The sequence below is a fragment of the Anomaloglossus baeobatrachus genome, chromosome 9 (assembly GCF_048569485.1).
Source record: "Anomaloglossus baeobatrachus isolate aAnoBae1 chromosome 9, aAnoBae1.hap1, whole genome shotgun sequence".
NCBI classification, from domain to species: Eukaryota; Metazoa; Chordata; class Amphibia; order Anura; family Aromobatidae; genus Anomaloglossus; species Anomaloglossus baeobatrachus.
In genome coordinates, this window is record NC_134361.1 from 48,064,381 (window position 1) to 48,079,642 (window position 15,262).

The 15,262-nt window shown below is 43.9% G+C and overlaps 1 protein-coding gene across 2 annotated transcripts in view; it reads left to right on the plus strand.

The window, feature by feature from the left end:
• Positions 1–15,262, plus strand: part of LOC142250445 (sphingolipid delta(4)-desaturase/C4-monooxygenase DES2-like) — a 66,874-nt gene that overhangs the window by 20,888 nt on the left and 30,724 nt on the right. Inside the window, exons 1-2 of one of the 2 annotated variants that reach the window (XM_075322623.1) lie at positions 8,969–9,077; positions 9,585–9,682. In XM_075322623.1, coding sequence (XP_075178738.1) covers positions 9,601–9,682 — 82 coding nt within the window. In that variant the 5' untranslated portion in view covers positions 8,969–9,077; positions 9,585–9,600. Of the gene's footprint in view, positions 1–8,968; positions 9,078–9,584; positions 9,683–15,262 lie in introns of those variants that run through there. The other variant, XM_075322625.1, reaches the window with a different exon arrangement.

Here is a 15,262-nt window from a genome sequence, read left to right on the forward strand (position 1 = left end):
GTCACCACTTCTTGCTCTCCTCCTTTACCACTCTTCTTTCCTTCACTTTCACTTCTCTGTTCTTGCCTCAAGCTCGTCCCTCACTGGACTCCTGTTCACTCTTGCCCTCCCCGGGCTACTCTGCCTGGTACTTCCCGCCTCCAGAGCTGTGATCTCCTTGGTGGGCGGAGCCAACCGCCTGGCCCACCCCCTGGTGTGAATCATCAGCCTCTGGAGGAAGGCAACAAGGATTTCTGGTTAGCTGTGATGTGCCTACCTGGAGTGTGGGGTGTGGTGGTGTTGTGACCTGGGACCCCTGGCTTGCCCAGGGCGACACAACTAACAATCCGATTACTTCACACAATGTATAAAACAATTCTTACATGGAATACTTGAGTTATGTCATTATATAAAGCTAAATGTGTCACCCTGGGATATGGGGTACTCAGTCCCGGGCAGTGTACAGTACAGACCAAAAGTTTGGACACACCTTCTCATCTCTAGAACAACTGTTAAGAGGAGACTTTGTGCAGCAGGCCTTCATGGTAAAATAGCTGCTAGGAAACCACTGTTAAGGACAGGCAACAAGCAGAAAAGACTTGTTTGGGCTAAAGAACACAAGGAATGGACATTAGACCAGTGGAAATCTGTGCTTTGGTCTGATGAGTCCAAATTTGAGATCTTTGGATCCAACCACCGTGTCATTGTAGAAAAGGTGAACGGATGGACTCTACATGGCTGGTTCCCACCGTGAAGCATGGAGGAGGGGGTGTGATGGTGTGGGGGGGCTTTGCTGGTGACACTATTGGGGATTTATTCAAAATTGAAGGCATAGAGAACCAGCATGGCTACCACAGCATCTTGCAGCGGCATGCTATTCCATCCGGTTTGCGTTTAGTTGGACCATCATTTATTTTTCAACAGGACAATGACCCCAAACACACCTCCAGGCTGTGTAAGTGCTATTTGACTAAGAAGGAGAGTGATGGGGTGCTACGCCAGATGACCTGGTCTCCACAGTCACCAGACCTGCACCCAATCGAGATGGTTTGGGGTGAGCTGGACCGCAGAGTGAAGGCAAAAGGGCCAACAAGTGCTAAGCATCTCTGGGAACTCCTTCAAGACTGTTGGAAAACCATTTCCGGTGACTACCTCTTGAAGCTCATCAAGAGAATGCCAAGAGTGTGCAAAGCAGTAATCAAAGCAAAAGGTGGCTACTTTGAAGAACCTAGAATATAAGACATATTTTCAGCTGTTTCACACTTTTTTGTTAAGTATTTAATTCCACATGTGTTAATTCATAGTTTTGATGCCTTCAATGTGAATCTACAATTTTCAGTCATGAAGATAAAGAAAACTCATTGAATGAGAAGGTGTGTCCAAACTTTTGGTCTGTACTGTATATCTGGGGATATCACTTGGTGGCCGTTGCCCGGTTCTGTGCCATGGTCCCTTTTTGTAAAGGGGGATATTTACAGGGGATTAGAGTAATGTTCACTTGTGACGCTGCTTGCGGTGTTGCGGCTATGAAGATAGAGCCGCCGCTGCACAATGTCCACTGCTGGGGCTGGTGTTAATGGCAGCCTTGATGATAGGCCCTCCGCAAGCAGGGCCGGGCCCCAGAAGGTAGGTGATGTGACAGATATTGGAAGAAGGTAGACCACACCAAAGTTCAGTGCAACTGGTTTTACTCACTGTCCGGTGATGGTAACTGGTTACCTGAGGCCGGCTGGTTTCACATCCAGGGTCCCTTGCTCCTAGTGCCAGTTTAGTTATCTGGTGCCTTCTTCCCCTGCACCTATCTCTGGTTAGTGGGTCCCCGTGGCGTAGCTCAACTGGGGGTCCCTGTCCGGTGGTTTGTCCACTGCTGTCCGCCTGATGCTAGTGTGAAATCTGTGGGGTTGGAGTCTCTGGTCCTGTCCCCGATTCTCCCTTTGCTACTGAGTCTTCGGATTCTTAGGGTCAGCAAGGTCCTTTATGTTCCCCTTGCTGTGCAGGTGTTAACAAGCCTGCCTGGAGCTTCTGCTTGTCCTAGGGTCCTGTACCCCGTCGGTGCGTAGTTCCGGGAGTACTCCACCGGCAACTACCCTCCTGAGCACCAGGTCACTGCTCACTACAGGACAGTCACTTCCCGTTCACCTTCACTCCTTCACCTCCACTGTCTTCTGTCCACAGTCCGCCCCTCCCACCATGTCAACTAGTGGACTGGACTGGCTCCACCTCTAGGTGGCCATCCATTGGTCCGACCCTAGCTGGGTACCATTGTATGGGGGAATGTTGGGGAAAACTGGGATTGTGTAGTGTTTGTGTGGTTCTGGCACTGGCTTTCCGAGTCCTGAAGGGGCTAGGCCCTGTATCCCGGTGGGGATGCAGTACCTTGTAACTCCCTGATGGCTTCGGGGGCGCTACATAAAAATAAAACCGCATTTGCTAGGTCAGCTATTTAGGGTGGAAAGCATAGAAGCGAACATGCTGTCTGCATGCCTTACCTTATATTGCTCCTCTCTGCTTTTATTGCTATAGTTGTAAACTGGCAATGATATATATGCTCCAATTTACCGTTCTAGAAATACAGTAGGAAAATTGATTGTTGGTGCAAAAAAAAAAAAAAAGTGCTGTGACACGATGTTTTCTACTAGTCAATAGGGAAATATTAAGCTCAATTTATGCATTTTTTTTCCCTGTGGCCTTTTGGATTTGTATTTTTGAATTGCGTTTCTTTCAGCATTCAATAGACCTCCAATGTACTCCTTTCCACTGTTACAAAATGTTACTTCACACAAAGTGACTGGTCCAGCAAGCTTTTTTTGTGATTTTTTTGTCATTTTTTTGCCAACTCCACCAACTTTTTTTGAAAAGTGTGCAGAGCTTGGCAGAAGAGGTTATGGCTACTGATGGGCGGATCTGGACTATAAGGCTATGTGTCCACGGTAGAAGGTACCTGCGGATTTTTCTGCCTGAAAATCCGCGACTTTCGCGGCAAATCCGCACCCGCGGATTTGCCGCGGATTTGCTGCGGATTTTGATGCGGATTTTTTTTTTTTTTTCCCCATTCAAAACGAAAAATCCGCACCAAATCTGCACCAAACAATTGACATGCTGCAGATTTTTCCGGATCAAAATCCGCGGCAAATCCGCAGCGGAAAAATCCGCAGCATGGACACAGCATTTCCAAAATGCCATTAAAATGGCTTGGAAGTGCCGCTGCTGCAGATTTTCAAGAAATCCGCGGCAAATCCGCGGCAAAATCCGCGCAAAATCCGCGCGAAATCCGCAGCGTGGGCACATAGCCTAAAAGTCCAGATCTGCACAGGTTAATAAGTACCCAAGCACCCACCCCGAAGTTCTCAGAGAACTCCGGGTAACAATCCGGGTCCGGCAACTCTTATAATTAAAAAAAAAAAAATTAAGGAAAAGAAAAAGGAGAAAACAGGCATGTTATACTTCCTGAGTGTTTCGCGAGGCTGTACACGGCTTTCGGGCCGCTCATACTACTTTCGGGCCGCTCATGATTAGAGTTCAACGAGTACTGTCTAATACTCGAGTATTCTTTCCGAATAGTGTGTGCAATGCAAGTCAATGGGGAAAACTCGCACTGTAACGAGTAACCCGAATTCCGCACTATTTGTTAAGGCCCCGTTACACGCTACGATTTATCTGACGATATGTCGTCGGGGTCACGGTTTTCGTGACGCACTTCTGTCGTCCTTAGCGACGTTGTTGCGTGTGACACCTACGAGCAACTCCGAACGATCCTAAAAATATCGAAAATCGTTGATCGTTGACACGTCGTTCATTTTGAAAATATTGTTCGTCGTTTCGAACGCAGCAGACATATTGCTACGTTTGACACCCTGCCAACGACGAACAGCATCGTTAGTGCATCCGTCATCAGCGTCATGGGCGTGTCGTTACGAGCAATGCTCCACGTGTTCACCGCTCTGATTGGTGGTCCCAACTGCGTTCTGATTTGGCAGCCATGGTTGATAATTATACGCCTCTATCGTTTCCGGAATCGTTAGGAGGAATGCTGTGTGACGGTGTCCACACGACCGCCTTGGTCAAACAATATGTCGCTGAACGATGTAGCGTCGTTTGTGAGATGGGTACGTGTGACGGTACAAAACGACCTATGAGCGATCCCGGCAAATCGTAGCAATGATCTGGGCGCGTCACATGGCTAACGAGATCGCTAGCGATATCGTTGTGTGTAAAGCGGCCTTTACTCTCACGAATTGTACGGCATTTGGGTTACTCGTTACATTGTGAGTTTTCCCCCATTGACTTGCACTGCACACGCTATTCGGAATGAATACGCAAGTATTAGACAGTACTCGTTATGAGTATAGCGAGTATGAATAGTTAGGTACTCGCTCAACTCTACTCATTCTCCTTCATGCATGTACTCTGCTTCCCCCGCCCACCTGCAGTCCCCGCATCGCTAATTGGTTGCAGTAAGATGAGCCCCCACACTGTGTTACAGCATATCTGACTGCTTTCAATCAGAAGGGCTGTGAGTGCGTCTATTGGTGTAAAATCAATAAATAAAAAAATTAGCAAAAGGTCCCCCCATATTATGATACCCAGCACAGACAAAGCATACGGCTACAGGCTGCAGCCCCCAGCTGTGCGCTTATCTTGGCTGTGTATCGAAATAAGAGGAACCGCATGCAGCTTTTTTTTCTTTTCTTCATTATTTAAATAAATAATTTTTAAAAACTGATGTGCGGTCTTCCCCAATTTGGATAGCCAGCCATGATAAAGCCGACAGCTGGGGGCTGGTATTCTCAGGCTGGGGAGACCCATGGTTATTGGGTTCCCTCAGCCTAAAAATATCAGCCTGCAGCCACCCAGGATTGTCGCATACATTAGATGCGACAGTCCGGGAACTTTACCCGGCTCATCTGGATTACCCTGGTGCAGTGGAAAATCGAGGTAATAAGAGGTTAATGACAGCTGCCACTAAGTCTTAGATTAGTATGGGAAGGTGTCTATAAGACACCCCCCATTACTAATCTGTAAGTGAAAAGAAAAAAACACAAACCGAATAAATCCTGTGAAAATTTATGGGCAAAGCTAAAAAGGCCGTTGTGAGCGGCGACCTACAAACATGGCTCAGTTACACACGTTCTGTCAGGAGGAATGGCCCGAAATTCCTACCAACTATTGTGAGAAGCTTGTGGAAAGATCCAAAATGTTTGACCCAAGTCATACAGTTTAGGGCAATGCTACCAAATACTAATAACATGGAGGAAAACTTTTGACTTTGCAGAAAGTAATAAAAATGCCTGAAAACATTTTCTCTCTCTCATTATTCTGGCATTTAGCAAATATAAATAATTTTGGTTCATACTTGACCTAAAACGGGAAAGGTTTATTCTGATTTCATGTCATATAGTGAGAAAAACCTGCAGATGTGTCTGTATAGAGAGTGGATGGAAACTTCTGGTTTCAACTGTATATACTGTATATATATTTCATTATAACTTTTCAATTCCTCAATGCCAGAGGTCTCAAACACGCGGCCCCCGAGGCTGCTTGTTGTGGCCCGCAGACCCCCTGACAATCGCTGCCCAATGTCGGGAGTCGGCATCGGCAGGACTTTACTACAACTGAATAATTTGTGGTGCCACGCAGAATTGCTGTCTGTGTAATATCAATGTCGCTGTATGATGTCATCTCCTTGCATCTGATTGACCGGCAGTAGCCATTGGTATAACGCAGACAGCTCCTCTGTGCGACACCGCAAATGATTCAATTGTAGTAAATTCCTTCCAGCGCCGGCCCTGGGCATAGAGCTGCGAATGTCACAGGCCGCAACAAGCAGGTATGTGCTCACGATCAGGACCCACTGCGTCCTGGACATGGCGGGTCCTGACCTGCGAGACCCAAGTCTCCTCCGCAGGACACCGCAGCGGCCCATGCCCACAATCAGGGTTCGGGGTGCTGCGGTTTCCTTGCGGTGTTCTTTCTAGGAAGGGCATGCGACTCCGCAGCATAAATTCACATGCTGAGGCCTCTGCAAGATCAGTTTTCACTGCTGGTCACACAATCACAGTGGGCATGGGATTTTTAGAAATCCCGTTCACTCTGCTTGTACTGCACCGCAGCGTTTTGGACGCAGCTGAAGCTTGCTGAATTCAAAACACTGCAAACATTGATTGTGGGCAGACAGGGAACGGAGGAAAGGTGAGGAGAATTATTTTTTTTTGCTTCTTACTAAAGGATGGGCACAATGCTACAGGGCATAATACTACAAGGATCGACAATACTGCAGGACACAATACTACAAGGATGGACACAAGAATGAGCACAATACTAAAATGTTACAAGGATGGGCACAATACTACAGGGCACAATACTAGAAGGATGGGCACAATACTACAAGGATGGGCACAATACTACAAGGATGGGCATAATACTACACAGCACAATACTACAAGGATGGGCACAATACTACAAGGATGGGCACAATACTACACAGCACAATACTACAAGGATGGGCACAATACTACAAGGATGAGCACAATACTACAAGGATGAGCACAATACTACTAGGATGGGCACAATACTGCAGGACACAATACTACAAGGATGGGCACAAGAATGAGCACAATACTAAAATACTACAAGGATGAGCACAATACTACAAGGATGGGCACAATACTACTAGGATGGGCATAATACTACAAGGATGGGCACAATACTACAAGGATGGGCACAATACTACTAGGATGGGCACAATACTACTAGGATGGGCACAATACTGCAGGACACAATACTACAAGGATGGGCACAAGAATGAGCACAATACTAAAATACTACAAGGATGAGCACAATACTACAAGGATGGGCACAATACTAGGATGAGCACAATACTACAAGGATGGGCACAATACTACAAGGATGGGCACAATACTACAAGGATGAGCACAATACTACAAGGATGGGCACAATACTACTAGGATGGACACAATACTGCAGGACACAATACTACAAGGATGGGCACAAGAATGAGCACAATACTAAAATACTACAAGGATGGGAACAATACTACAGAGCACAATACTACAAGGATGGTCACAATACTACAAGGATCGGCACAATACTACAAGGATGAGCACAATACTCCAAGGATGGGTATAATACTACTGGGATGGGCACAATACTACAGGGCACAATACTACAAGGATGGGCACAATACTACAAGGATGGGTACAATACTCCAAGGATGGGTACAATACTACTGGGATGGGCACAATACTACAGGGCACAATACTACAAGGATGGGCACAATACTACAAGGATGAGCACAATACTCCAAGGATGGGTACAATACTACTGGGATGGGCACAATAGTACAGGTCACAATGCTACAAGGATGGGCAAAATACTACAAGGATGAGCACAATACTCCCAGGATGGGTACAATACTACTGGGATGGGCACAATACTACAGGGCACAATACTACAGGGCACAATACTACTGGGATGGGCACAATACAAGGATGGGCACAATACTACAGGGCACACAGATGGGACATTACTATAAGATGTTTGCTAAAAATACTATATGATGCTGCTAATTTTAAAACAATATTTCAAAAAGGTGATAAAATTTAAAATAAAGCATGAATTTTATTTTTTTGCCATTAAAAATACTGTTTTATATATAAAACTTAACTAAACAAAAAAGTGCAGGTTTGTTATAATAAACAGGCAAAACATGTTCAAAAAAGTGATCCAAAGATGTAAAGAAAAAAACCATGAATTCATTAAAAATGTTACTTTGTCATGCAAAGAATACAGCCAGTCTCAATATTTTTTTCTATATGCGGCCCATACACCCAGCTGAGATTGAGACCCCTGCTCTATGCTATAAATTACCGTAAGGCTATGTTCGCACGTTGCGTTTTTTACCGCGTTTCTGCAGCGTTTTTGGCAGCAGCGTTTTTGGGCAAAAACGCATGCATTTTTGATTTCCAGCAAAGTCTATGGGAAAAGCAGAAATCCTGTCTGCACTTTGCTTTTTTTTCTGCAGCGTTTAATTTGCATATTTGTGGTCAAAAACCATGCAGAAAAAGAAGCAGCATGTCAGTTGTTTTTGCCATTTCTGCAGCGTTTCCTTAACATTGGAGTCAATGAGAAATGGCAAAAAGCAACCAAAATCACAATTCCTGCGTTTTTCATGCTTTTTACCTGCTTTTCAACTGCGTTTTTGGCTCCAAAAACGCATGCTTTTCTGGGCAAAAATAAATGGGTTCTAATGTTCCTTTACACACACACAATAACCGAAAATGTAAATGTAAAAAAATAATAAACTTTAGCTATTTTTCTGTTAAAATGTGCATAACCACTATTATTACATTAAAATTGATAATTTCCCATATAATTTTATTAAAAGTTAATTTTATACTTTTTTTCTCTTTTTTCATTCTTTTTGACTAATTCAACTTTATTTCTCAGTGTCTTGATCTCAAAAACGCATCTGCAGAAACGCAGGTGAAAACGCAGGTAAAAAGCGCTAAAAACGCACTAAAAACGCGGTAAAAACGCATGCGTTTTTAGCGCTAAAAAATGGTCAAAAGCCATTTGGTCAAAAACCAAGGGAAGGAAAACGTGCAGAATAAACTGCAGGTACTCCGACGCAACGTGCGCACATAGCCTAAGAATTCATCTCAGGTTGGGCTAATGATATGGGTGCCCATCACCCTTCATTATAATCCCTAAGCAAAGCAAAAAAGCTACTCCATTGAGAAAAAAAAAAGTTTATTTTATTTCTCGGCAGGATGTGGCTGAACAGGTTGGACAGGTGAGCTGGTGACAGTTTGCAGGGTGTGACATTGTATTGCGGAGTATTCAGCGCTTTAAAAGACTAACAGGTTGGACTTGTAGACTAGTCACATGGGTATCTTATCTGTAATAGAGGTTTTTTTTCTATTGAAATAGCGGGCGTATCCTACAAGAGTGCGGAGTACGGGGTGAGACCGATCCTCCCCTTACTAATGACACCGTCGCACACCTTGTCACTCTCTCTTTTCCTCCTTCTCTGTGTCCCTCATTCCATTCTGCAGTGCTGACTATAGGACACATCACAGGTAATGTAATATATATATACTGATAGTCCTATACGTATGTACACCCTCTCTACTTTGCTGGTACTATCATGTTGGAATATGGTTTTACCTAGATATATATTTTTTGGTAACATAGTTGAGAAACTAGCCTTTGTAAATACTAAAATATATATATATATATATATATATATATATATATATATATATATATATATACATATATATATTTATAATATATATATTTTTATATATATATATATATTTTATATGTATATATATACATATATATATTAGTATTTACAATAATATATATATATATATTTATATATATATATTATATATATATATATATATATATATATATATATACACATAGTATATACACAATATATATAGTATTTTATATATACTTGTGATGTTTTGATATACAGTACATATTAAAATATCACAACTGCAGAATCCTAACAATGAGAATGTTGCGTCAATGAAATTAGTACGTCGTCATAACATTTTTTTTTATTCTTCTAGGAACTGATTTTCCACCATGGGCAATACAGTAGTAAGGGATAACTTTGAGTGGGTGTACACAGACCAACCGCACTCCGACAGAAGGAAAGAGATTTTGGGTGAGTACAGTAATGAGTCAATGAAAGAAAACAGAACGGATTTATTCTTAACTATATTTTTAGTTTTTGATGTTTATTGTGTGATTTTTTTTTTTTTTTTTTTTTGCTGCGTTTTTGGTGCATTTTTGGGTTCAATTTGTAGTCCTAAACTGCATGACCTTCCCCAGCAAAGTTGAAATCCGAAAGACTGTGCGCACATTGCTTCTTTTTTGCCTGCAGTTTTGTTTGCAGAAAAAAGAAGCGGCATGTCACTTCTTTTCTGTATTTTTCCCTGCGTTTTGCCATTGACAAACGCACCAAAACGCTACAAAAATGCATGCGTTTTTTGATGCGTTTTTTTCGGTCAGAGGTGCGTTTTTCGCTGGAGAAACAAAACTGCAGTGTGCGCACATACCCTTAGAATGGAGGGTCTCATTCCCATTCATTTTCTGGGGCTGCAGAAGTGGCTTTTTTTTTTTAGCTTTTCCAAAATGAATGAATGAATCTGCTCCAATCTAATGAGGATAAGAGGTACTTTGCACACTACGACATTGCAGGTGCGATGTCGGTGGGGTCAAATCAAAAGTGACGCACATCCGGTGTCGCTGTCGATATCGGAGTGTGTAAATCGTTTTTTATACGATTAACGAGCTCAAAAGCGTCTAAATCGTATCATCGGTGTAGCGTCGGTCATTTCCATAATTTCGGAAGAACCGATGTTACGATGTTGTTCCTCGTTCCTGCGGCAGCACACATCGCTGTGTGTGAAGCCACAGGAGCGAGGAACATCTCCTACCTGCGTCCCGGCTGCAATGAGGAAGGAAGGAGGTGGGCGGGATGTTTACGTCCCGCTCATCTCCGCCCCTCCGCTTCTATTGGCCGCCTGCCGTGTGACGTCGCTGTAATGCCGCACGACCCGCCCCCTTAGGAAGGAGGCGGGTCGCCAGCCAGAGCGACGTCGCAGGGCAGGTAAGTGCATGTGAAGCTGCCGTAGCGATAATGTTCGCTACAGCAGCTATCACAAGATATCGCAGCTGCGACGGGGGTGGGGACTATCGCGCTCGGCATCGCTACCATCGGCTTGCGATGTTGTAGTGTGCAAAGTACCCCTAAGACTGCCCCACTATGGCGATTAGTGGGGTCCCTGCAGCCAGACCCCCACCAATCTATCCCATGGATGGGAGATAATGGGGTATTTCAGATGGAACAAGTTAAGAAGTTGTTTTTTTATTTCTCACAAGTTCTTAATCTTTGCTGCACAACTAACACTGTGTACACAAGACTAATGTACTATATATAGAAGCTGGTTTAGTTAATACAATGCTTAAGGCCCCGTCACACACAACGAGATCGCTAACGAGATCGTTGCTGCGTTTCCGTGACGCAGCAGCGATCTCGTTATGTGTGACACCTACCAGCGATCAGGCCCCTGCTGTGAGATCGCTAGTCGTTGCTGAATGGTTGGGACCATTGTCTTCAAAGGCGATGTCCTGCTGGGTAGGACGCATCGCTGTATTTGACACCTACCATCGACCTCCTAACACAGTCCCAACGCCCGCCGAGATCGTTATACAGGTAGATGATCATTACTGTGTCGTTAGTAAGGTCTGACTGTGTGACATCTCACCAGCGACCTCCCAGCGACTTACCAGCGATCCTTATCAGGTCACATAGTTTTCGGGATCGCTGGTAAGTCGTTAAATGTGACGGGGGCTTTAAAGGGGTTGTCCACTAGGAGAAAAACCAACGCTAATAAAGAGGAGGACACCGTATCAAGAGAAGCAAAGAAATGTATCCCATTAAAAATTAACCTTTATTAAGTTAATAAATATTATTATTATTATTATTAATGATAACATGTAAAACAACCTCTTTAATGACAGATCAGTGTCAAACCCCACTGATCTGATGTTCATGTACTATCCTAAGGATAAGTCATCAATATTAAAATAGTGGTCAATCGTTTTAAGCATACTTTTTTTGTTTCTTTTAATGCATCTTTTGTCATTATCTTGATTAAGGAAATAAAAAAAAATCAAAACAGATGTCCGTTTTTGATCCGATTTAGAACAGCAACCCTAGCAAAATGTGTATCCCCTAATCCAGTTAAATAGTGATGAGCGTGCACTTCCATGGTCGGGTCTCGTATCGAGCAGTTGGATGGGTGCAACTCAAGTACCGAGTATAATGGAAGTCAATGGGGAACGTGAGCATTTTTCCAATAGATCTTTCGGAAAAATGCTTCAGTTTCCCATTGACTTCCATTATGCTCAGCACTCAAGTCGAGTGTCCAACTACTTGTTTCGAGTAAACGAGCATGGTAGTACTTGCTCATCACTAATTACAGGTACCGAGCATGGTAGTGCTCGCTCATCACTAGTTCTGTGTACTGAGCAGTCGAGCATGGTAGTGCCCGCTCATAACTAGTTATAGGTACCGAGCACCTGAGCATGGTAGTGCCCGCTCATCACTAGTTATTAGTACCAAGCACCCGAGCATGGTAGTGCTCGCTCATCACTAGTTACGAGTACCGAGCACCCGAGCATGGTAGTGCTCGCTCATCACTAGTTACGAGTACCGAGCACCCGAGCATGGTAGTGCCCTCTCATTATTAGTTATGAGTACCGAGCACCCGAGCATGGTAGTGCCCACTTATCACTAGCTACAAGTACTGACCACCCAAGCATGATAGTGCCCGCTCATCACTAGTCACGAGCACCTGATCACCCGAGCATGGTAGTGCCCACTCATCATTAGTTACAAGTACAGAGCATCCGAGCATGGTAGTGCTCACTCATCACTAGTTACGAGTACTGAGCACCCGAGCATGGTAGTGCCCGCTCATCACTAGTTACGAGTACTGAGCAAACGATCATGGTAGTGCCCGCTCATCACTACTTTTAAGCTTTTTCGTGCTTGGGTTAACATGGAGAGCTTGAGTTGGGCTGTTCCAAGTTTTTCTTTGTAGGCTGGCAATTCAGGGAGATCAATTTCAGATGGGTCTACACCAATCTCCTGCAAAAACCTCAAAGCAGAGTTCTCATTTTCACCCAAACTCAGTCCTACAACTTGTACATATTCAAGTATACCCAAGGATACAGATTCAATAACAAATACATTTGCATTGGCTAAACACATTTGTAGCATTTTTTGCAGTTGCCAAAACAAAAGGAAAGTCACAACCTATAATCACATCATTCATTTAAGTCTTTTGCTCTTCCACTTTATGTTTCACGTTTCCACATGGCATTTCAACAGACAGAACAGCAGTGACATAATCCCCAAAGGGCTTGTTTCACGATTATCTTGCCATATAATCTGGCTGCAAAACGCTCATTCATTGGTTGAAATGATCTTTTTTGCAGCATAAAAAAAATCATCGCTGTCCGTGATGTAAACAGAACTTGGGCTGCCGAGAACTATGGCAGCCTATACAAAATGATCGATCAAGATAAGATGACTCAGTGCGCATCCTTTACTTTGGTCTGCCTGTATGATCTTAAACAACCACCGATCAGTAAAAGTTTGCAGTGGTCATACCGTTCTAGGCAAACAGACCCCTAATGTCCCCATGTACGCACATGACTCCCAATAATTTGCTCTGTAACTTTCTGCTGTCCACCAAGCTAGCGTGGACATGTGTCACCAGGCTAGCCAAATCCAAAACAGCATTAACTGAGTGTCCCTCTACAACCATACTGCAAATTTGTCTCTCGGTATTATGAGAGGACAAGGCAAAGAAGGCAGGCCTAGAAAAAAATTTACTTTCTTCATCCATTGTCACACTCATACTCATTGTCACACTCACTGGGCTCCTCCACCTGTGGACAATTGGAAGCCACATGACCTAGTCCTCGGCAGCGCTAGAAAGCTATGTCCTTGCCACACAAAGGCCTTTTGAGGTCAACTGGCTTGAATGGCCTGGCTACAATGTCTATATCCTCCCCCACTTTACAGGCTTTAGGAATGGTCTTACTCGGTTCAGAGGTCTTCTGGTTCCTTTGAGACTCCTGGTCTAGGACATCAAGTGTAACCCCCAACCCAGCAAGCACTTAGGGCACTATCTGGCATCTCCAAGCAATGTCCTTGCCATACAAAGGCCTTTTTGGGGCCAATTGGCTTTAATAGGCTGGGTAGAATGGCTATATCCTCCCCCACTTTACGGGCCTTGGGAATGGTCTTAACCGGTTTAGAGGTCTTCTGGTTCCTTGGAGACTCCTGGTCTATGACATCAAGTGTAACCCCCAACCCAGCAAGCACTTCACCCATCAGCTTAGGGTACTATCTGGAATCTCCAAGCAATGTCTTTGATATACAAAGGCCTTTTGGGGTCAACTAGCTTTAATGCCCTGGCTACAATGTCTATATCTTCCCCCACTTTACAGGCCTTGGGAATGGTCTTACCCGGTTCAGAGATCTTCTAGTTCCTTGAGAAATCCTGGGCTCTGACAGCAGGTGTATCCCTCAACCCAGCAAGCACTTCACCCACAAGCTTGGGGTACTATCAGGCATCTCAAGCCTTTAAGAGCTCCTCACTGAGAAACAGACAGAACATCCACCCACTGGTAGCTTTCTTTTTCTGCAGATCTCTCAAAAATCGTAAGGAACACGTTCACATCATCCTCGGCGTCATTTTCTGCAATGATGCTTGCACTGTACTCTGAGCAGAGCAAACGTCTATTGGACTCCATGAGCAAACGGTTCATCTCTTGTTGATTCAGATTGTTCTGTTGGTAATTTGCATTGGTTTAGATCCTTCATGTCCGCCCTGTTTGGTTTTTCAAAAACAGCAGAACATACAACTTGCTGGATTTTTGTGCCAGCGTAGCCTTCACCATATATGATAGGATTAAGGGATTAGATGACGAGATCGCCTTCACATGGGCTAGGCTAGTGCTTCAGGCACTCCAAGACACAGTTCACACCAAACAGGTTTCATACAACTGGCCACAACCAGTTTTATTGGTTTCGTCCATCAGTAAAGCAAAATACAAGATGCAAAATATATCTTAGGCTGGCTGGCACCTATCTAAACAGGCTGGACCTGACTTCCCAGAGTTGGGCCTCACGCACAGCTCCCAACCAAACAATTGATTTACTCAAAGCAGTTTCCCAGGATCACGGACAGTGCCCTCATCTTGTGGACCATAACCGCCCATTTCAGGTGAACAGTCAACGTCATCCCAAACTTCTGGAGTGGCGCAATGGAGAGGGAAAAGTACACATGCTTGGCTGGAAGCTAGGGGAAATGTACACATTATCACAACATGTTTTCCTGATCCGGTTACGGCACCAAAATTCTTATAAAAAATACTAATGCGTATTTCTCGTAAGCAAAAAAACCCCAAACAAAACAGATGTTTGAATGAGGCCTTACCTGCACGAGAAAAAATATCACATGACAGAATTCCCATTTCCCTATTTAAAGGTGTTTTCCCAAGATCAAAGTTCATTTTAAAGTTGATTTTAATCAATAGATCTTGGAATAATAATAATTTTGATAATTGGATGTGATTAAAAAAAATGTTCCTTTGCTGAGATAATCTTATATATGTGTCCCTGCTGTGTACTGTGTAATGGCTGTGTCTGACCGTACAAGGA